Raw genomic sequence first — 23,003 nt, forward strand, 5'->3', positions numbered from 1 at the left:
TTGCGCACAGTCTGTTGAACACTCTTGCCCTCTTCCTCTCGTCGTGTTTTCACTGGCACTTGGTACCTGGGTCGTCTAGAATTGTGGAAAACACGTTGGCCCTCCCGGACCCACCGGCGATCGGGACTCCTCGCGGGTAAATTATCGATTTTCTACGAAAGTTCTGCGAAAGTTTCACTGCCTGCCGTGACCCTAAGGTATGTCACGCACAGCAATTTGACTGCAAGGCCGTAGTGCTGCGTATGAAATATCATGCGTCTAGCATATTGGCAAGCTGGCTAGGAGAAACAAGAGCCTAACTGCAAGCTTTCATTGTTTATCCGAAAACATTTTTTCGGGAAGTCACAATGCTTTAACATAATTCTAACAGATTGAAGCCAAACAGTGGTTTGTGTACTTGAACCACCGATCCTCAGGCTATTCACACAACCATAAAAACCCCAAAAAGGCGGTTATCAGAACTTCGCTATAGTGGCTACTGTAGTGTGGCTGGGTTGAGGATGGTGCAGTGGTATATGAAATATCGTGTCATTAGCTCGCCCATCAACTTGAATGAAGCAGGATTGCGAGTTTAAGGCTTTAAAAACGTTGGTTTTGGGAAAACCGCTTCAAAGTAACGAGATGCAATGAGCCATGTAAGAAGCTCGACAAAATATTCTTGAAAGTTTCTCTAATGAGAAAATAATATTGAAAAGACAATGCGAAAAAATAAAAATAAAACAAATCGCTTAAGGAAGCAGAATGAATTCAGGTTCGTTGGAAGACGTCACAGAGTGTTTTGGATGTTACAGAATTGCTTTTATATTGGTGGCATTGGCTGCTACGTAAAACTTCTCTACCGCCTTAGCCGATTACACGGGGTACAAATACGTCTCCATACCACAATCTCGCATTCATCGTTTGTTAGCAGCTGGGGCGTTCTCGCATGAGCGATATTAGCGGTAGCGACTGTGACTGGGAAAAACCAGTCATCATAGCCTGGCTCCGACTCCATTCTCGAACGTAGACGGTTTGGTTCTGCGTTGGTTTCCATGCATCCATCCCGGAATTGGTCGGTAATGATGTTATCAGCCACATTCGGCAGCATGCATTGCTTCCATTTGACATTGTTTAATGTCACTCCGTTCACCATGTTCAATGCACTGTTAGTGTAAATATTAGCGCAAACTTATTGTTTACAATTTGTCGATCGGCGAAAACTTTCTATTGAGTGTTGTTTAATGCCCGAATGTTTCATCGCTTGGGCACAATATGTTGATGAGTGATTTTGACTGAAATCAAGCATGCTACTTTAATGGGTTCAAATAAGGTGTAAGTTATTTCGTATGTGCCACATATATTCGCGGATGTTTATAAATCATTGGGGATTAACCAGGAGTTGTATGAAAGTGGAATTTCTGTTTTTGCAATACAGCCCCTGGAAGCTAGGCCAACGGGATCATTGGCATAAAAAAGCCATAGTCGAATGATTTTGCATTAGGGGTTATCACATGCCACGTATAATCAGTAATAACAGGATTTCCGACGATGTTACCGCTTGTGGAAAATGTGTAAAAATAACAAAGCTTTGAACATACTAGCTATAAACAACATACTGATTAAAACAACCAAATGTTTGAAATATATGTTACACAGTTTATTCGTTCTGTATTCGTTTTGGTTTACTGCCAGTACATCTTCATCGTCCTTTATTACGAGCTGTTTTGATTTCTTTTAAAGAACAATTTATCAATCAGGTTGGTTATTGTTTTGGTTTGGAGACTCTGGTTTGGAGGTCGGCAAAATTATTTGACAAAATTCTAAACGCTTTCTTTTTCATTACTAAAGTTATGAAAGTCATTCGAGATTTCATTTTAAATTATGATTTCAAAGTTAAGTGGGGCTGTGGTTTGATGCCCACATATTCAGTCTGATTGAGTATGTCGCGTTTTGGATTTTTGATGGATGAATCCCTACTACAAGGCAACGAGCAGATGAACAAGTATAGATGATCACTTAATTTCAAGGTTGTTTCAGATATTCCATTCTCATCGAGATCCTTTCTTGATTTCTTAGGAACATTTCAATGCAACGAGTCTGAAGGAAAATTCGAAAGAACGACGAGTTTATGTATCAAAACCTGTGCAGTTTCTTAGGCATGCTAGGGATTTAGAACTCTAATTTTCACTTTTTGGGGGAATTCACACATTGAGATAGCGAGTAATTACTCACATTCGTTACACATTTACGGTGACTATCAATCTTCTTTGATGTTTGCTTAGCGAGTAAAAAATATTAGGTGGTAGATCGATCCGCTCCGGAACGGTGGACGGTATTCGTCATCGCTCCGAGCAACTTTCGTCTGTTGACAATATTAAAATTTATCTTAGCAACTAGTGTTTTTTTTTCAAGTTTGTCGGGTATTTCGAAATTCATTTGTGGTAGTTGCGATGCCCGAACTTTGCCGCGTGGTGAATGGACTGAACGATTTCAATCAATTGCGATATGAATGGAGATTGAAAGACGCAAGGGCCATCCTCTGTCTGTTGGATCACACATCGCTTTGCTTAGCGTTGCTATTAATGAGGAACGCACCATTGATATGGCCGTTGGCAGGAATCAAAAGTTGTGGCCGCTGCTGCTGGTGCTGGTAGTGCAACGAATTGATGACAACTTGATGTGGTGGCAAAGACGAAACGGTTGCCTTACCACTGCTGTTGTTTGGATCTGAAGGAATGCTTGGTTGAGGAGATAGGGGCGATGCCATCGTGTCTGCTGTCATCGCCGTCGGTTGAGGTGCGGTCGGTTTGATCAGCTCCAGTTTATCGTCGACCGAACTCTGCAGCTTACGCACAAATAGTCCTCCACCACTGGCGCCCTTGCTGTGAGCCCGTGGTGGATGGGGCATCGCATATCTGACCTTGTCCCAAAACCACGGATCACCCCATCGCACGTATGTGTTTGTCTTGAGGTAGGCGCGCAGTTCTGGTTCGAGGTCGTCGATGCTACCGATATCGTCGTAGATGATGATGATCACTCTGTTCTGCCGTTCGTTCATCGATTGCAAATGGGCGGTTCGGAACTCCAGCTGGCCCCAGAGCGAAACTAGGAAATTGCTGGATAGGACAATGATCGTGCGTCGCGATTTCTCCACCGAGCTCAATATCTGCAAAGGTAAATGAGAAAAAGAAGAAGAAGAACATGAAGAACACACGGATTCGCAGCGCCGCGAGCAACGCAACACAACGCAACGAACGGACACTACCTGGGAAGTAATCATCTCTCCTGGTACCCAGTCACGCATGTGCCAGCATATCTTGAAGTTCAGTGGGTGCCGCTCGAGCACCGGCAGCAAATGCTCGGTGACGAAACTCTCATCCTTGTGCGAATAGGAAAGGAATGCATCGTACTGCTTGTCCTGGTCCAGTTCGTCCTCCACCACGCGAAAGAGGCCATGGCGGAATAACCATACCTTCAGTTCAAGATGGTAGTTGTAGTAGAGCAGCGAGAGCAAAGCTACCATAGAGGCGACGATGAGCAAGATCATGCAGACCATTAGGATGATTGCGGTATACGGTTCGGTCGCGCAGAGCTCGCTGTGCAGGGTAGCTCCAAAGGCTCGTCCATCGGCACACTTTATTCGCCCAAAGTCCTCGATGTGGTTGTGGTTGGCTAGGGCGAACGCCAAGAGCGAGGCCGTTTCGCAGCTGCAGACCCAAGCGTTCTGAGCCAGCCGTATCGCGGTAAGCGTCGGCGATTGTGCCATCCAATCGGTCAGCGGTTCCGCGATGTGCGTGAGTTTGTTGCGGGTTAGATCGAGCACACGCAGCCCAACCGGCAGTTGTGCCGGCGACAGCTCCTCGATGGAGTTATTGCTAGCATAAAGCTCCTGCACCGCGGACCATCCGTCGTTGTCGCCGATGGCTGGCAGCTCGGTAACGTTGTTGTTCTCAACGTGCAGTTCGATGAAGCGGTACCCGAAGGAGCAGGGATTCGGTAGAGTTGGGATCTGGGTCAACCCTTGCCCGTTGCATTTCACCACTACGCCCAGGTCGGCTGGTCGAACGAAACAATTACAGGCCGCTGGGCAGTGCCGGATTTGGGTGGATGGCGTATCCAGCTCGCACAGTAGCTCGCTGGGCCGCAAATCGCGCACCAGCATACCATGGAGCTGTTCGGGGCCTTGGCAGGTGAGCCGATCGGCTACTAGGTGCAGTCGCTCGTATACCTTATTGCTCAGCTGATGCTTCAGGTAGAGGGCAAGCGTGTAAACGATGCAGTTACAATTGAGCGGATTTTCGTTCAGCAGTATACGGGTCCGCGTCCTTTCGAGCTTCTCCACCGTTCCCGGTTGGTTATCCTGCAGCTCCATCAGCTGCTCGATATCGGCCAAGTTAATTTCGAAGATGCGGTTGCGCTCCAGATCGACCAGTACATCTTGAGACAGGAACTGGAGGTTCGCAGCCGTGAGACTGGTGATGTTATTGTTTGTCAAGTTGAGCCGCTCGAGATTGTGAGCGTTGACGAGCAGATCGCGGAACACCGTTGACAGGAAGTTGTACGACAGGTCGAGATCGCGCAGGTTGTGCAAATATTGGAAAGCTGAACCGTCACGCACGAACACCTCCACGCCATCGTCCGCCTCTTCTTCCATCTCCATTTCCGTTTCCGTGTTCGTTTCTATGTTTACTGCCGATTCCGTCTGCATGACAGCCTGCACAGCGGATTCGGTTTCCGTGTCCGTTTTTGCTTTCGTTTTGATCATGTTGAATGAGTGGGACGTCAGCTGGTTATTCTGCAGGTGTAGCGTCTGCAGGTTGGGCGTGTTCCTGAAGGCGTACAGCCCGATCGTGTGCAGCTGGTTGTCGTTTAGGTAAAGCTGCTCCAGCTTCTCCAAGGACCGCAGCAGGCCACTGGAAAGAGAGGAGATTATCGAAAAATAATAATACGAAACGTATTACGACACGCACGACTATCCTGTTAACTTACGCCGATATTTGGCTGATCCGATTTTGGGACAACCGAAGCACCCGCAGCTCGACGGTGTTTTGCAGCAATCGTATAGATAAGGCGGTAAGCTGATTGGAGCCCAGATCGAGCATCTGCAGCGCGTGCTGATCGTGTAGCAGTTCTGGTGGAAGCGACTGCAGCCGGTTCGCAGCCAGGCTGAGCTCCCGTATGTTGGCCGATCCTTGGAATACGGTTTTCGGCAGCTTCACTAAACCGATGCGCTCAAGATCGACATGTTCCAGGGTCGGCAGATTTTGGAACAGATCGGGCGGCAGCGTTTCCATGGTAGTTTGCTGGAACGCTAGCTTCACCTTTTTCAGTTCGCGATTTGCCCGGAACAGGCCCTTTGGCAGGGCGCGCAGACAGTTATTGCTCAGTGCCAGCTCGGTCAGATTGGGCAACCCTACAAACAACTCACTGGGCAGGTGCTCCAACTTGTTGGCCGACAGGTCCAACCGTTCCAGCTGTTGCAGCCCCGTAAACACGTGCCGACTGAGATTGGCCAGCTCGTTACGCCAGAGACTGAGTAGCCGTAGCTCACCCAGCTTCTCTAGCTGCCGTGGCAGTAGCTCCTGTATGCCGTTCAAGCTCAGGTCAAGGATTCTCAGGCTCGGCAAGGTATGGAAGACGCTTGGTGGCAGCTTGGCCACGCTCTCCCGTAAGTCTAGCCAGGTAAGGTTCGGCAGATGGGCGAACAGGTCGGGCAGGACGTCGTCCAGCTTTACATTGCTGATCGTCAGCCGGTCGAGCGCTTCCAGCCCACGGAAGTGGTTCCTTTCCAGTGGCGCCCCGTTGGCATTGTTCTTCAGCGACAGTAGCTTCACTTGCATCGCGCCTAGAAAGTCCATCTGCTCCAGGATGGACCGGTTGGCCACCAGCGGACAGTAGTCGATGGTTAACCGCTTCGTTTCGCCAATCGCCAGCTGAGGCATCTGGCTAAAGTCGTGGTGCCTCTTCCGGCGACACTTGACCTCCGCGGACTGGAGCGGCTCGATCCGCAGCTGTATCGTCGGATCGTCGCCCGGGCAGTCGATTTCACTCTCCGAACCCGTGTACGACTTACACGAACAGTTCCGCATATTGGCCGAGCACAGGCCGACCACGTCCAGTCCACGGTAGTTGGTGAGGAAGCAGTGGGCGCTAGATACCGCTAGCAGGATGGTCGCGGTAACAACCACCAAAGGACGGTAACGGACGCGGTTCATCGTCGGGCTGCTATTTGCCATCTACCGGTAGCGCCACGCTGTATCGGGTGTCTATGTACGTGCTTGTTCTGGTGTGTGGCCTATCTGTTGCCCGTGTCGATTATTTTTTTTTACGCTCGGTCGTGCAGACAATCTGATAATGAATCTGCAAATTGAAAAAAAATATCGCATTAGTAACACATTACATGTAGAACTGCTTTCGCAGCTAGTCAGGGACGTCACATGTGGGATAGGGGGGCTAAAAAAATCACGCGATACGGCGTGGAGCGCTTTTCGAAAGAATGGGCTAGCGTGCATTTTGTCTTGGATTATTTGGGCCACAAGGCGACAAGCTGTGGCAGTAAAGAATGTAACCACTTTGTCGTTAGCGGCTAGATTTAACATTGCTTCGTTAAATCCGAGCAGACAAAAGCTACCATCTTTTATGGTCAGCTTTGGGAGCGGAGCACACGCTTGATTGACCTCCTCGGGAGTCACAGTGTCAACCCAGCAGCGTAGGCTTAGGCGCATTTTCAGCCTTTTTAGCTGAAGGGGGTGTCTCTTCCGCCTACAGCCCTCCTTAATTTTACAGCACTTTCGGTAGCTGCTCTGCGCTTTCGTCATCAGCCCGGGGAGCAATAACAACTGTATTGCGCGCTACGCTCGCATCCGCTACGCGCCGGCGGCGACGTGCGCGACAATGAGTGTGAGACATTAGAAGGCAATGGCCATTGAAGGGTGAGAAATGGAGCTACGCTGCAGATGATGTAATTAGATATTTATTAACCGTTGCGGGTGATGCTCCTCATTTCATCTAATCATACTCTCGCACAACACACTCGGGCACAAGAGGCAGGTGGGGGATCTCACTCCCAGGTTAGGTTGTTTAGATGCTCTCTTTCTCTCTCTCTCTCTCTCTTTCTCTCTCTCTCTCTCTTTCTATATATACATCTTTCTCTTTCGCTTTTGCGTTGTTTGCCTCGGTCGAATGTAATGCTTTAAATTGATTTTCGACAAGGAAAGAGAAAGCAAACCCAAATCATAAAAAAAGCGCAAAACGAAAAAGAAATGTTGTGTAAAAGGGTTGTGGCAGTCAGCTTACCAGCAGCAGCAGCAGCAGTAAGTAACGGAATGATGGGAAACCAGGTGGAATGGAGAAAAGAATAATGGGATGGGGGTTTGGTGCTCAAAACTCGGCCGTTTCGTGCGGAAATGGAAAGAGTATTTACCACTGACTTCCACAACGACCACGAGCAATGGAGGGCGCTATGATGAGGCAAAGTTGTTTGCCCCCCCCCCCCCCCCTCCTTCCCTTTTTTTTCTTATTCGCTCGCTTCCAGATAAAAAGGTTTGGCTGATTCTAGTGTCTCAAATTCTTTAGATGAGTAAGTCAAATACCATTGCGTAGTGGTGTAGATTCAGTAATAAAACTCGACAGCACAACCAGAACATTTCCAACCCAGAGTGAGCAGCCAATGTAGTGGTTGTGTTTTTGTAAGATGTGTTGTTTATACCAAGCGAATGGGAAACGATCGTACGAAGTTGGTTAGGGCACTCTGCTCTCCGATGCGATGGTGCATGACCGATGATGATGATGATGATGGTGGTAGCAGCAGCAGCATCAGCGCAGCAAGATCGGCACATGGTCACCCGAGACTAGCAGAAATAAAATTTCGAATAAAAAAAAGGGTTCGAGGCCGGTGGAATCGTGCAGGAAGTGTGTCGAGACGGCCAGACGAGACGAGACGAGACGAGAACAAACAAAAGCATGCATCGTTTGTAAGAAGATCTCGCTTGCTTCTCGCTTCCTGCCACTTTCAACTTTCTCGAACAACAAACCAAAACCAAGCCGCCAAGGGGGAACGATGATCGGCGGTTATGTAGAGGTGGGTTGGGGGAGGGGGTGGGAGTGGGTGAAGCGGAAGGGGCAGGGTGGGGTGGGGGTGGTAATTATTTTCTTCTCTCGCGTTCTCATGTTCTCGACCGTGCATCATTCGTGCATCGATGGACGGTTGCTGCTGTTGGTGTAGCCGCTTGCCGCTTGCCGTTGCGGGCGCCCGAGGCCGGGCGGGGGCCGTAAAATGGACCCCTCGATCGTCACCGCGGTGACTCAGTGCTCAGGGCAAACCTTGTGGCAAGCGGCAACAGGATTGGAATTGGTTTCTTGTGTCTGCGCGTTTTACTGCCACGCGGTTCGCGCCGATGGCTAAAGATCAAGAAGAGACCCAACCATGACTCATCCCTAAAGGGTGCCGGTCTCTGCAGATCTGATCCTGCCTTGCATTTGCTTGCAGTAGGCACGCACACACACTGCAAGAGTCAGCGGACATTCCATCCGTATTTGAGGCTACAAAGGGCAACACGCAAGGAATGGACTGCCGAATGATGTACCTGTTTTTGCATCTGCAAAGTTGTGCAAAGACTCTGCACTGCTCAGGACAGTGACATACAAAACGGCATAAAAAATGACAACGAACGTGTGCTTCTTTTCTCTCGGGAGCTCACATTCTGGAACACCAAATAATCTCATAGTGTGGACGCAATGTTAAGGGACACTAACACAGGGCAATATCCTGTGCTAATACTTGCATCTTACTTAATGGCATTGACTTTTTGTAGCATGTAGTTGTACTACTGTAGTGTGTGTAGGCTAGATTCATGCAAAGGCCAATCGAAAAACGTGGTTTTCTAATTCTCTTGTGAAAACATTTCCGTTCCAACGAATCCATCCAACGAACTGCTCCTCTGTTCTTGGAACAGTTTGCTCTTCTCGCCATCAGAGATGCAGAGAAAGCCACCGACGCGCTATAGAGTGTAACGTGCGAGGTCACCGGGCGTCATTGCCGAATACCCGCCGTACGTACCGCCCGAAATCATGGTGCCCCCCGCAATGGGTGTCGCATGCGGGGGTGCGACAGGTCTTTCAACGAGTGAGTGTTTTTTCGTTGTTGTTGCTGTTGTGGATTACACAATTACAGTGGACGCCTCTTTGCAGTGCAGTGCCAAGAGGTTTTGGTGTGAGTTTCGTACGCTCGATTTTGGGCTAGAGCCACGCCTCCCCCCCCCCCTCTTCTCTACCGAATCGGTCGAGTTTCACCAGCTGTGAGGGCTCTCCGCTTCGCTGATCACACAGCAAGGCAGCAAAAGATACCCCCCCCCCCCCCCCTCACAGGTCATTTTACTTTACCACGCTAGCGGCGCTTGCGTCTTTTACTGCCCATCGGTTCCATTATTATTATTATTATTATTGAAGCAAACACACTGCAGCGGTCCAAGGTGGTTCTAGGTGCCGGGGGGGCCCGGTTCATTTCTTCGGTCCGATATTATTGCATCTACACGTACAAGGCGTATCTCAGGGTGTATCCGTTTATTCAGCGTGTGCAGAATAGATTGACAGACACGCCAATAAAGAAGAAGGAAGTTTTTTGAATTTCTTTAAAATATTTTTGCACAGAACGAATCGTGGTCCCCAGTGGCAGGAGCTTAGGGGGGATAGTCGTCAAGCTGTCAGTTAGTGATTCTCAAAGCATTTCCATCGAGCTTTGTTGAGAGTTCAACCTAATGATTAAAAATTGTCTGAAACATTTCTAAACTTTGTACTTTTTTGTGGGTTACTGTTAAAAAAAAAAAACAAAAAACAAATGGATGCCTGCTGCCCTTGTTTTGAGATGTTGAATGGGGCTGTCATCATTCCGTATCGTCGCCCGTCTGTAGCCCTTGTTTGGAAGCAAATATTGTTCAAATATGCCAATACTCGCTACAGCCGCTAAATAAAAAGCATCAATAAAAAGGCAATAGTTGTACAATCTATTGCGGCTAGAATATTGCGCGTGAGCAGTTCACTTAAGGCCAGACCAAGTAGAAGCCTAGAGCGTGTTGCTGTTAAAAAGTACAGCCAGGCAGTTTAGTACAGAGCAATTTTAGCCAGCACAATGTCCGGTTGCCCGCTATGTGTTTCCAGTTCTTTCGCTTCCAGTGCTTCTTGGCGCTTGCGGCCGATGGCCGCTACCTGCCGCTTGCCGTTGTTGTGGAGTACAGTTATCCGACGGCCTGCTGCTGCTGCTGCTGCTGTTCGCGCTCTGCCCGGTTTTTCACGCTTGGTTCGGCTCGGCCTCCGAACGCGCGGTCCCAAGGAAAGGAATCAGTGGCGCGCTCTCGTCAGTGCCATGCATTATTCCGAGGCGCTTTCGTTACGTATCACCGCATCTCACCGCGCTCACCGCTCCCCCCTGCACTTCCTTACCCCTTCGCTTCTCTCCGCTGTTTGTTGCTCTCGGCACTCGGGGGGATGGTAGAGGCGCCGGCCGGTGGTAGAGCGGCGGTTGGGCTACGCTACTGCTACAACCCCCCCCCCCCCTCTCTTCCCTTCCATTGGTGGTCACCATCCTGTGCTTTGGTGTGGTTGGCGGCGAGCCATATGGAATCTCATTTTGCGAGAGGAAATTGCCGTCGGAGCGGGGAAGGTGAAAATGGGAAAATGGCAACAACAACAACCACAACACACACGAACCAGAAGAAGGAAAACGGTGCCAAACATGCGCACACACACACACACACACACACACACACAGGCAAATCCAAACGCCAGCGGCGTGGTCGCTGGCTGGCCACAATCCGCCACCTGCTCTGCTTCTCCCTTCCTTCTCCTGCTGCCGCTTCTGCAACCAACCTGCCTTCTTGGAATGGAATGCCCCCGACCCTTCTCCCACCGCACGTTTTTGGGGCGGAATTGGAAGGCGCGCACGTGCACAGGGAAATGAGATCGGAGCGGGGGAAAAAAGGGGAAAGAAAAGCGCAGCAGAGCCCGCGTGCTCTACTGGTGGTGTGGCATACCGAATCGGAAAATCGTTTCCTCAAACGGTAAACGGGGCAACCTCCGCGCCTCCCGCTACAAATCAGATCGAGGATAAACGAACGGATGGCAAGCCAAACCCCCCCCCCCACCGCTTGTCCGCCTGGTCCGTCCGCATCGCCTGGTCATGCGCACAACACCATCTAGAAAGGGGTTCGTCTTCTGTTTGCGCATCGCGCACTTCCTTCCGCTCGCTCGCTTGCTTGCTGCTGTTGCGTTGTTTGGTGAGATTGAGAAAGATCACAACAACAACAACAACAACAGCCTCTTGCGCGCTGAATTGATGGGAGCAGATCAGTGCAGGCCAGCAGCAGCAGCAACAGCAAACGGCAGCAGCATAATCACGCGAATCATTCACCCGGGTAGGTAGGTGAGAGGAGCTGGGCGCAGGCGGGGCAAACAATGAGCGCACATTGTGGCAGCGCGGTGCGCTGCCTGCTAGTTGCTCTCCTTTACCCGTCCCGCTTCTGCTTTTTTTTGCTTTGCTTTGCTTTGCCGCCAGCGTGCGTGCCCAAGCGCGCCCGCGCACACCGCGGTCGCCTTTTCCCGTGAGAATTCGTGAGAAAATTTGGATTATCTCCATGGTCCATGAGAACGGCGTCTACGGCGATCTCCGGCGCTCGGTCGCATCCCATCGCATCGGCTGCTTGATGAAGTGCGGTGCTGGTCCCGCCTCGGACGCCACGCTTTGTCTTTTCTGTCTTTCGATTTCCCTTTTAGCCGCTCGATGAACGGAGGCGCCGTAGCACACTCTCTCTCTCTCTCGTTCTCTCCCTCTGTCTCTCTCTTTTTCTCCTTGTGCCCAAGGACGTGGACGTGATTCTCGTGGAGACCCTAGCGGATCTCATCGAGGATCGACCAGATTGCGTTAATCGTCTGGGTCGTTAGCAGACCTTCCGATGTGTGGTTAAAGGTCCACATCTGTTGCTGCTGCTATGCTATGGAAGGAATGGAATCAACAAGGAAAAGAAGGGAGCGGCGAGGGCTCAAATAAGATGTCTGCCGAATGCGTGAATAAAGTGAACTCTACGCTTGAGCAGCGGGGGGTGGCCACCAATGCGCCACCTGATCCGCTTGGCACAGTCCAAAGGTCCGCGAACCGACTGGCGGTAGAACGTTCGTAGGAGGGGCAGCGAGGGGCGGACTGGAGTGAGGTGTTGATTACGATACGAAAGGAAGGAAAGCAAAAACCTCTTGCTCAAGTGGTGGTATGAATGCGTACACACACAAACACACACGCACACACATCTAGAGAGACCTAGAGACATGTATGTCTGCTTCGGTCAACAGCAGAGAGCCGGAGGCCGCACGTACACAGAGCTTGTTACGGAGCAGGTGCGCCTTCCAAGCTTGCCGCGCATGCCCATGAGCATCCGGTCACACAGATGGGGCGCTAGCGGGTCCGGATGCACCCCCGGGACGCACCAATGCATCCAATTGCCAGTGAAGCAAAGCGGTTCTGCTTACCTCGCTCCTCGTTGTTTGCACTCTGGCTGGCTGGCTGGCTGGTTGTTCTCCTTTTTGACAGCGAAGGGCAGTTTACGCAGTTTCCGCTGATAGTTGCTGGTGCTGCATCCAAGCGATGGCCAGCAGTTGGCAAACGCAAACGGTGTGGTTGCCAATCATGTTCTAACACGGGATCGCAGCACACATTGCACTCTTTCGTCGTTTGGAGAGCACACAACACTTTTACACTTTAGCTCGATCACAAGCAGGAATTGATTGCAGTGTGTGCTGATAGCTGATTCTGCCGGTCTGCACAGCAGGAGTAGACGTCGTAGTAGTAGTAGTAGTAGAGGAGTAAACTAGTGGCGCCCGAACTCTTCACTATTTTTCGGCTACGGCTAGTGTGTCCTCGGTAGCGAGGCTCGAATGACACCCGTTAAGGTGCATTGCATATAGTTTTCTTCTTTGCGAACAAGCAAACGCGAGGGGGTGGCTTAAACGGCCCCAAAACCTACGGACAAACAGACAGACACCGAACCGAACCGAAGCGCACGTAAAGCACAGATTGAAGGAATAGTGTAACACACACGCACAGGAGGATCACTGCTCATACAGCTATTCAGCTGACGTACAGAACATTGAAGAAAGAATGGCAGCACATCAACACGAACGAGAACGAACCACGACCACCATCCGCTACTTCCACCGGACTAATGAGCTACTGAGTGTTCACGTTGGCCGGTATAATACCCGAGACAGATTGCTGCTGCCGCCGTGAGTGTACAGTGCCGTACGAATGTCGTGAGTGTATGGCAGCCCGGCAGACACTCGGCCCTCGCTTTCGTTGCGAACACCGAACGTTGCCTTTTTTGCGTTGATCTATTGCTTCGTTCTATTCGTAGAAGTAAGTTTTTGTTTGTTTGGTTGTTTGTTTGTTTACTGAAAACTTAACGGCCAGCATCGGCTAGATGAGCAAGCTTACACAAATGTACTAACGGTGCCATTTTGTGTAGATAGAATACAGACCAGACACGCAACATTAAAACAAGGCAATCTCAGGCGCTTCTCTAGTGTCCAAAAGCGATGCTACAGTATAGATACATTGACACATAGCAACAATGAGAAAAGAAAGGTTTAAAAAAAAGAAAACCCAGCAAAAGAGTGGTCGGCAGGTCTTTACAGACGGTTTGTTATGCTTCTGGCTTGCGATATTGTCATTGCCAATAAACACAAATAATATTGGTGTGGTTAGTAACTCTTGTACAGCAGCACAATAAAAAAAGCTTTGCTCCAACTAAGCTCTCGGGCAAAACCAATCAATTTGAGGTAAAGCATATTGCTTTTCACAGATCTATGTTTATTAATATTTAACAGAAGATTCGCTTATCAGATTGTCCTAAGTATACATTTCATTAAAAAAAACGGCGCATACTGTTGTGGCGAGCGATTCTATCAACTGTAGAAAATTGAGCTGAATTGAGAAATTTGCTTCATTTCGCCTGCAAAGTGTTTCTACACACGAAGATGTTATGTTGTATGGACGTTTTCTGTGGCCGAACCAAAGAAAAAGCTGTATACTGAAAGGGACCGTCACTGTGTTCCTGCGTGAAACACCTAATTCTACAGCCACGGTTAGCACTGTGCGTGCCTGAGCGCCGGAAGAGCCACGCACGAACGCGGAGGCCCGGCACCCGGAGAACTCATATAGCTCGGGCAGTGAGCAACTCACGCGCGCCGCTGGAAAGCCAGCAAGGCGCGTTTGTGCAAGAAAGTGCAGCGTTTGCATTCTGGCCCGCTGCCCGCCGCCGCCGCCGCCGCATCCCGGTGTAGCTGTGTGCTATCCTGCCTCGCAATAATGCACAGCAATGAGCACTAGTGTCGGCTACTGCGTGGAATATCGCGCAATCTGAGCCGATCATTCGTCTGTTTGAGTTCGCTTCCCTGAAGCAAACGTGAGAACAGGATGATGATGATGATGATGATGATGAAGAAGAAGAAGAGAGGTTTCCATAGCATTCCACGGTCGTGGCTCGGGCTCCTCGCTATAAGCAGAACAACGCTGGCCCAAGCGTCCTCTTGCTCGGGATGAAACCTTATAACTGGTAACGGCAATAAACATTCGGTTCTTGCGTGTTTTGCTTGTTTAAAATCTTTCCATCTACACCGCTTGCTGTTGGAGATGGAGCAACCTATTGCACTGCTGCTGCTGCTGCTGCTGCTGCTGCTGCTGCTGACTAGCAGCCAATCAATTCTGTCCTTCCTGCTGCAATTTTGATGGTGCATGAGCGAGGTGACTCCGGTTTACTATCCAACTCCTGGTTCCATGACCATTTGGAGAGGCGCAGAACGTAAACGAACGATAAAGCACAGCACAGCACAGAGTTGAGTTGATTGTTCGCTGTAGGGTTTCGTTTGTAACAGGAGTCTCGGGGCCCGCCGAGTGAACCTCGTGAAATCGATCATCTCGCCTCCCCCCAGCCCTGGGGCTGGGTTCGAATGTTTCCCAAAATCAAAGCCATAGTACGAAGCATCACCAACAGCGCCTGGATTTGTGGTCGGGGATTAGCTGCCCCGTCGATATACGCGCTTCCCGCTCCCCCTCTTCTTCCTGTCGCGCGATCGAACGAGCGAGTGCTGGCACGATGATGTGCTCATGCCCGCTGCGTTCGCTCCCTTACTCGCTAGTGATGACCTCAGCCCCAGGGTAGGGGAGCGGATCGGATCGGTCAAATATAAGGATGCCACCCAAGACGACGGCGAATAATTGTAGCCGTTTGTGCTGCAAACACGCAGAACACACGCTGCAGCAACACTGCTGCACAGACCCGGGCAGGTTGGTGGTCAGGAATGATCCGATGAGAGCACCCAAGAGCTGGATGATCTTTCCCTCTCTCTCTCTCTTTCTCGCTCTTTCCGTTCCTTTTTTCGTGTATCTTGGTCTGAGGTCAGTACGATTAAGTCATATAAAGCGTAATTATGATGACTGTACCACCCAAAAAGGCCCTCAGCCGTTGGAGGGTATAAGGTTAGGGATGCATCCCTCGCTAGCGGTGTAACAGGTACTACGGGCATTCAGGGGCGGCGAATCGCTTTAATTCGAAGGATCCAGGAAAAGGTGCCGTGCTGCCGTGCTGGTCCTCTCACGATTCTGTGCTCGGTTGGCAGGCCGGCAGGCAGGCAGGCAGGCAAGGCACAACGGCGTCCGTTTCGGCGGCGCTCCGGCAACGCTATTACGGTGCGCAGCGCGCTTTCTGGACTGCTTCTTCCCCTTTTCCTTCGCTTCGCCTCCTTTTCACTTCCATTCTCGTACATCTTCATCATCATCATCATCATCGCCGTCGCCTTACCGTAGATCGTAGCGTTGGTCGTCGTCGTCGTCGCCGCCGTTTGATAGGGCCCGGCACAGCGACGGTTGGGATAACGATAAAAAAACACCGGGCGCAGGTAGCGGATGAGCCGCGCTTGGAAAAGTACTTACGAGCACAGAACCTTTTTTCATTTCGATTTGTCTTTATTTGGTTTTTTTGTTTTTTTTTTAACGGAATAAAGGAAACCGAAAGCAGATCCTTTTCCAATTGTGTGGTAGGGCGTGAGGAAGGGTAGGAGGTGGGGGATGTGAGAAACAAACCGGAGCTTATGTATCCTGTTACACACATATACACTCGCATGGCGGTGAAAACGCGCTTTTGAAGGATTTCAAGCAGTACCTCCGCGTGATATGGCAGGATTTGGTTCCATTGCTGAAGCCTTGTACCTCTTGAAATTCCCTTTTTTTTATTCCGATTTTTAGTTCCGGAAAAGAGTCTTCTCCACTGCGGCTACCATTATGCTCTAGAAGGTTCTTAAAGCAGTTCGGTAAGGTGTTTGCGACATTTTCGATTCTTTCAACAGATGTGATACATTTCCAGGATAGTGTTTTCACTCATGCGTTCAGCGAATCGAATCGAATTTTGGGTGCGTTCAATCCAAAGACAAATCCAACATTAGCTAGCAAGCTAATGTTCTTGTATGAGCTGGAATCTAGTTGTTTTAGAAGAACTGGTAGTATGGCCATCAACGGGAGTTTCAATTTTGGCTTTTCTTATTATTTGGATTGATGGAAAAAATACAATGACTGGCCTATGCCAATACTGGCGCTCATAGTCAAAATCGAGGAGTTTCCTTGTTTTTAATATCTTTAATTGTGTTTCACTCTGTACTAGCAGAGTAGGAGTTTTTGGGGGGCGCATCGGCACGTGCCCCATTGACGAAGACGGCAAGGAATGCTTCCGTCTCCTTACCTGCCCCCCGGGGGACGAGCGTGTGATCCGCTCTGGGATTTTCGCTGGGAGGAATCTCCGTCCTCCGATCCTGCCGATTTCGGGAAAGCGCAGGGAAGGTTGATGTACGAGCAGAGGATTTTCCCCTTCAGGATTGCCTTGTGCGAACTACTAGCGGGCAGCTATATGCCGCGCAGCACTGCCTAATGTCCCCTATTGTCTTGTATTGTGTCTATTCTTCGAAGATGCATCATCGAAGAAGCCCCTCGGGGAGTTCAGTATCCTACTGCGGGGCATAGGCGTTAAACACCGGCTAAACGGATGGTATCCTCTCTCTCTAGTAGGCAACGGGGGCTGGCTGTTTCATGTCGTAGCGTAGCGCACGTGCTCCTACCTACCTTATATAACTCCCTCGAGAGAGAGAGAGAGAGTAGGGCTGCGCGCCGCTAAAATGGTATTGGAGTAGCATGTCAGCGATCCTAGCGATCCTGGTGGTGATGATGGTGGTGGTGGTGGTGGTGGGGACTCTCCGCCCTCAATTAGTAGCATGCTTCCTCCCCTGCTTCAATATCTGTGATCTGTGAGGGGTTGACTCCCTTGCATCATTCGCCCGGACTTAGGTTCGAGTTCTTGAAAAACTCGGCCTGCCTCTGCCCGTCAGGCACGTGCGCGTCTGTGTACGCGAGTGTTGTGCCTTCCTCAAAACGTGAACCTGTGTGTATGTGTGTGTGTGTGTGTGTGTGTGCGTATAAGGGATGCTAAGCAGCTGGGATGCTGGAAGCAAATTAAAGGAAGACTCCACTCGAGTGGCGGATGTGTTGGGTGATATTGTTGCTGCTGCTGCTGCTGCTGCTGCTGCTGCTTGGAAGCTCGGAGCGGCTGTTCTGCCAGTTGAAACCGTTCGGAGGTTTTCCGGAGAGTTTTTAAGCATCATAAACAACTAGATAAATAGATTTGTGGTGCTGCTATTGCTTGCCCCTTCACCGGCACTCCCCAGCTAGCACTGGCACGGTCTAGCCATAAATAGTCTCTGGTACACCCGCGTCTGGTATCTGTCTCCGCGGGCTGATCCCGATGCAGGCGAACAAGGCCGGGTAAAAAAAGCGAACGGCCCGTAACGAGAGGCACCCTCGCTCGCTCGCTCGCTCGCAGGCTTGTGAAGTGAAGACTTGGACGTGCTTGAGCGGAAGTAACACACCGAGAGGAAGAGCGCTTAAGGGGCCGCCGCCGTTGCCCCGTTTGGTTGGTTCCCAGGCTTCGGTGCACCGCACCGCACCTCACCGGCATCGTTGTTTAGGTCCGAGGTGCGTTTGGAGCCACACACACACACACACACACACTGTGAGATGCAAGCCGGAGATGAAAAAAAAAAACGCAAGCAGAAACAAACAACGACGAGGTATTGCGCCCCGATTTGCTCCCATACACCACAGCGAACACGTGAAAGGATAACCGGATGCACCGCGGTACAACTGGAAGGACGTGCGCTTGCATGAATGACGAATGTTCGCCTTTCGCACACGATATCCTGCATATCCTCGGTTCACCCGAAAGGCCCGATATACGCGGTGCGAATCACGCAGACGTGACCCGATCGATGCTGCGGTGACCTAGGGAAAGTTCCCCCGGTTTTCCCGGCTTTACGCACGTCCAAATATTTCTCCAGGCACGAGGGTTTTTTTTGTTGTTTTTTTTGGGAAAGGTCAAATCCCGGGCTACCATATGGTGGCCGCACAGGAGGAGGTGGGCGGGACACACTCTGTGTGGCTCTGGCACGGCCATTGGGAGAGAGAGAGAGAGAAAGAGATGATGGGATGCAGAACGTGATGTACGCCACATTCTTTTCGACTTCGCCTATTATGCAAATACACACTTTGCTCTTGCTGCTGGTGATGTGATGCTGTCAGAATGGATAAAAGAAGGAGCAAGAAGGCAGAAAAGAGTAAGAGAGAGAGAGAGAGAGAGAGAGAGAGAGAGAGAGAGAGAGAGAGAGAGAGAGAGAGATAGTAAAAGAGAGAAGGGTACGAAGGTACGGGGACCATAATATAACACAAGGGAAAACCTATGAATAGCGGAATGATCCCCGAACGTGGTGCGGCGCAACGAATACGCACGCTATATCGTCTCTCGAGGCCAGACAGCCCGACCCTGCACAGGAGGAGAAGGGGGGAGGGGTTTCTTACAACCGATGCCATGTTTCCGGTCTGCAATGATCGGCGGGGGGCGTCGGTGGGTCCGCGCCAATTTGACACAATATCAGATATCCAGCAGGGGCAGCAAGCTGGTTCTGGGATGGATTGTCTTGTGGTGCGATAAGAGGGCGACAAAGAAAGAGTGGCAGAGAGGAGACGACGACGAGCGACGACGGGCGCTCGGTTGCCCGTTGGTTGTTGATGATTGAGCTCGTCACGTGATTGATCGATCGGTTATCGGTTGTTAGTCCACCGTGGCTCGCCGTCAGTAGGCTCCATGTTGTTGTTGCTGCTGCTGTTGCTGTTGTCGTAGTTGGGCTGCTACAAAGATGTTCGCCAACTTGTCGCGGACCTTGCACTTCCTGCTTCGCGCGCCGCTTCGGTTTTTTTTTGTTTTGTGTGTGTCTTCGATCCCTCGATGAGCTGGCACACCTCCCGATTCCCGGTTCCCGATTTCCGATTCCCGAGGTCTCCGACGTGTGTACGTCAGGCGTTTGCGTGCGTGCGTGCGTGCTTATCGTGTGGCAGCCCGTCTTGGGCGAATGATCGATGGGGTGATGGGGGCCAGGGGGGCCTTCCTGCCACGGTATCGCTTTCCTGCCGTCCCGTGTCGTCTTAATCCAGCTATTTTTGGCGTCCTCCTCCGCTCTGCGACTCTTGGCTTGGTATTTTTGGATATCAGCTCAGCTGCTGCAGGAGCAGCAACAACGGCAGCTGTTGGTCGTTAGTGTGCATCGGTCTACCGGTGTTGTGGATGTGGAATGCACCTTGGAATGCGGGAGTCGCCGTGATGAGGGGCTGTTTATAGTGGAGATGGTAACAGTAACAGGCTCAGGATACACGGTAGGAGCCGAGGACTCGAGCTGGTCGATCGTAATGTGCTGGATTAGCGGGTAGGCCCCTCGTGGGTCACGTCGCTAGATATGGGAGATATGGTGGTGCTATTCATACCCGGGCACCCCCTCCCCCCCACCCTTGGGGAGATCATCGAAAACAACCAAATCCGTCGAGTCAAAACAAACCATTTGTCGGGTCGACTGACTGTGCGATACTGTTCGGTTGTCGCAGTTTGCCTTGTCTGTTGTCGGTGGTGGAAGGGGGGGGGGGGAAGGGCCTGATGGGATTTCGCGAACCCGCGCGAACGTACCCTGACGAGCCCTGTAGGTAGCGGAGGTCGAGATAGTGAGAGCGTGCCCGTGTTTTTGGAGCCCAGCGTTTGACAGTTGAAGTATGATTTATTGGAACATAACGATTGTTGGCAATGACTTTGGTCACACATTACCGGTCGGCCCCAAGCACTTTGCGGGGGAGGGTGAAGGTGCCGATCACTAATGCCCGTCCGGTGTGTGTGTGTGTTCTGGCGACGATTTAGCTATAAAAGTGGGAGACCGGTTCGGTGTCCGGTGCAATTCTCACACTCCGTCCGTCCGGAGACAACGAAGAGCGGGAACACACAGGGAACAGTCAAGGCAGCAGCTACGGTGTGTGATAATCTGCGTGATAAAAAAAAAAAACACAGAGACTACAGAGATCCGTGCATCCCTCAACTGTGTGTGTGTGTGTGCTGGTGTGTGCCGGTGTGCGTGTGTGTGTGTTTCTGTTCGTAGTCCTATCCTGGCCAGCCTCTGAGTGCGATTCCAGAGTGAGTTTGATGGCCACAAACGGTGGGGGCTCAGGCCCGAAAATGAGGGGCTGGTCGCCGGTGTTGTTGTTGTTGGCGGCAGTGTTGCTGGCGCAAGCAGCGGCCAGCGGTCATTGGCAACCGCCCCGGTTCCCGGTCGAGGTGGGCGTTGATCCGTACGCGGTGGACAATGCGCTCTGCCCGGTACCGAGCTGCGTAACGCAGGCGCACATCGAAACGCTGTGGGGTGTCGTTGATCCGAACTACTTCCTGCAGTGCCGCCCGCAACCGGACGGTAACTGGGAGCTGGAGCTGATGCCGTGCGCCCCGGCCACCTGGTTCCACTTCCGGATCCAGGTGTGCGTCGAGCCGGACCTGTGGGAGGGTTGCGATGGTACCGAGGCTACCCCCGCACCACCCATCACCGAGCCGACACCCGAGCCCCCGTCGCCGGAGACGCCGGAACCGCCACCGGAACCGACGCCGGAACCGCCGCCACCGACGACGACGGTCAATCCGGACGATCTGGAGGGTCCGTGCGGGGGGCCCCGCTGCAACACGTACGAGGAGATCAACACGCTGTGGGTGCATCCCCGGCGCGACTACTTCTATCAATGCCGACCGATGCCGACCGGCTGGGTACCGCAGGAGATGCCCTGCGCACCCGCCACCCTGTTCAGCTTCACCGATCAGGTGTGCGTGCACGCCTGGGACTGGATCGACGCTTGCCCGGACGATGCCGGCCCGGAACCAACGACAACCACCACCACGATCAACCCACCACCCCCCGATACACCGGCACCACCGCCAACGCCCGCTCCACCACCGGTTACGCCACCAACCGACGAACCGCCCCAGTTCTTCCCGGACTGTCTGGTGCCGAACTGTGGCGTCCTGCAGGACGACGTGATACGGTTTCCGACGCGCGAAGGCCCCCAGCTGTACTACCGCTGCGAGCTCGTGGCCGGTGTCGTGTGGATGCCCGTGCTCGACTCCTGTCCGCCCGGCCTCTACTTCTTCTTCAACGTCCAGGAGTGTGTGGCACCGGTCGATTGGATCGATCTGTGCGCTCAGGTACCGGATGACGTTACGACGACGCAGCTCACGACGGAGGAACCACCACCGACCGGCCAACCACCGGTCGATCTGCCGGGACCGGTTATCTGTGGATCGCCACGCTGCACCACACCGGACGAGCGGCACTTCCTGTGGCCGAGTACGGTCGCCGATCTGTACTATCGGTGCGTGTGGAACCAGCTGCTGTTCCAGTGGGTACCGCGCCCGGAACGGTGCGACAATTTCTTCTTCTTCGACTTCCAACGGCAGGAGTGCGTCTTCCCGACCGATTGGATCGACATCTGCCCGATGTACCCGACGCTACCGACGGAAAACCCGTGCCCGGACTGCTGTCCGACCTGCCCACCGCCAGTCACCGAAACGCCCGGCGATCCGGCCGACCTGCTGCCGCTGCCAATCATTTGCGGGCAGCCACGGTGCGGTACGGAGCAGGAGCGCGGTTTCCGGTGGCCCGCGTTCGATGCGAACGAGTACTACGTGTGCGTCGATCTGGGGGCCGGCTGGATACAGGCGACACTGCAGCAGTGCCCGGCCGGGCTGCTCTTCCACACGCTCGACCAGGACTGCGTGACGGCGGATCGGCACGATCCGGACTTTTGTCCGGTGTTTCCGCGACCACCGGCACCGGGCGGTCCAACTACCCCACCGTTGCCACCGACCGTCTGCTTCGAGGGTTTCGATCCGACGCCCGTCCTGCCGATCGTGTGCGATCGGCCACGCTGCCTTACGGAGAACGAACGAGCGACGCTGTGGCCGGCGCTGGATACGGGTAGCTACTTCGTCTGCCCCCCGGGCGTTACCTCGGGCGACGATGCCGTCCTGACGCGCTGTCCCACCGGTCAAACCTTTCACTTCTTCAGCCAGTGCTGCCGGGTACCGGGTGGGGATGAGCCGGCCGTTTGTCCGGTCTTTCCGGCACCACCCGGGCCACCGGGGCCACCGACCCTGCCGCCTGTACCGAGTGCGTGCAGCGCTGACTTTGATCCTTCGCCGCTCGTACCAGTGACGTGCGATAGTCCGCGGTGTGGTACGGTGCTCGAGCGGACCGTCCTGTGGCCATCGCAGGAAGCGAACACGTACTACCTGTGCTTCCAGCAGCTACCCGACCTCTACGAACCGGTGCTGCAAACCTGCCCGGTCGGGCAGAGCTTCGACTTTGTGCAGCAGTGCTGCATCGATGGCATTCCGGCGGTCGATGCGTGTAGCCTCTTCCGGATGCCGATCCCGAGCGAAGCGACACTACCGTTGCCGATAGTGTGCGGGCAGCCGCGGTGTGGCACGGAGCAGGAGCGGAACTACTTCTGGCCCGATACCAACCGGATGCTGCTGTACGCGTGCCAACCGGCCGGAGGCGACAGTGGTAGTGGGCAGCAGCGGTACGAA

The 23,003-nt window shown here is 52.4% G+C and overlaps 2 protein-coding genes across 4 annotated transcripts in view; one reads left to right on the forward strand and one right to left on the reverse strand.

The window, feature by feature from the left end:
• The window catches only part of LOC125956234 (cation-independent mannose-6-phosphate receptor), a 38,255-nt gene that overhangs the window by 9,063 nt on the left and 6,189 nt on the right, over window positions 1–23,003 (forward strand). The window lies entirely within an intron of this gene.
• Window positions 1,554–13,285, reverse strand: LOC125956151 (protein toll-like). The gene is made up of 4 exons (XM_049687743.1): window positions 12,493–13,285; window positions 4,969–6,339; window positions 3,245–4,892; window positions 1,554–3,145 (listed from the first exon to the last, which is right to left on the reverse strand). Exons 2-4 carry the CDS (start codon window positions 6,213–6,215, stop codon window positions 2,531–2,533), a joined length of 3,510 nt encoding a protein of 1,169 aa, XP_049543700.1. The 5' UTR covers window positions 6,216–6,339; window positions 12,493–13,285; the 3' UTR covers window positions 1,554–2,530.

This window comes from Anopheles darlingi, chromosome X (assembly GCF_943734745.1).
Source record: "Anopheles darlingi chromosome X, idAnoDarlMG_H_01, whole genome shotgun sequence".
Taxonomy (NCBI): domain Eukaryota; kingdom Metazoa; phylum Arthropoda; class Insecta; order Diptera; family Culicidae; genus Anopheles; species Anopheles darlingi.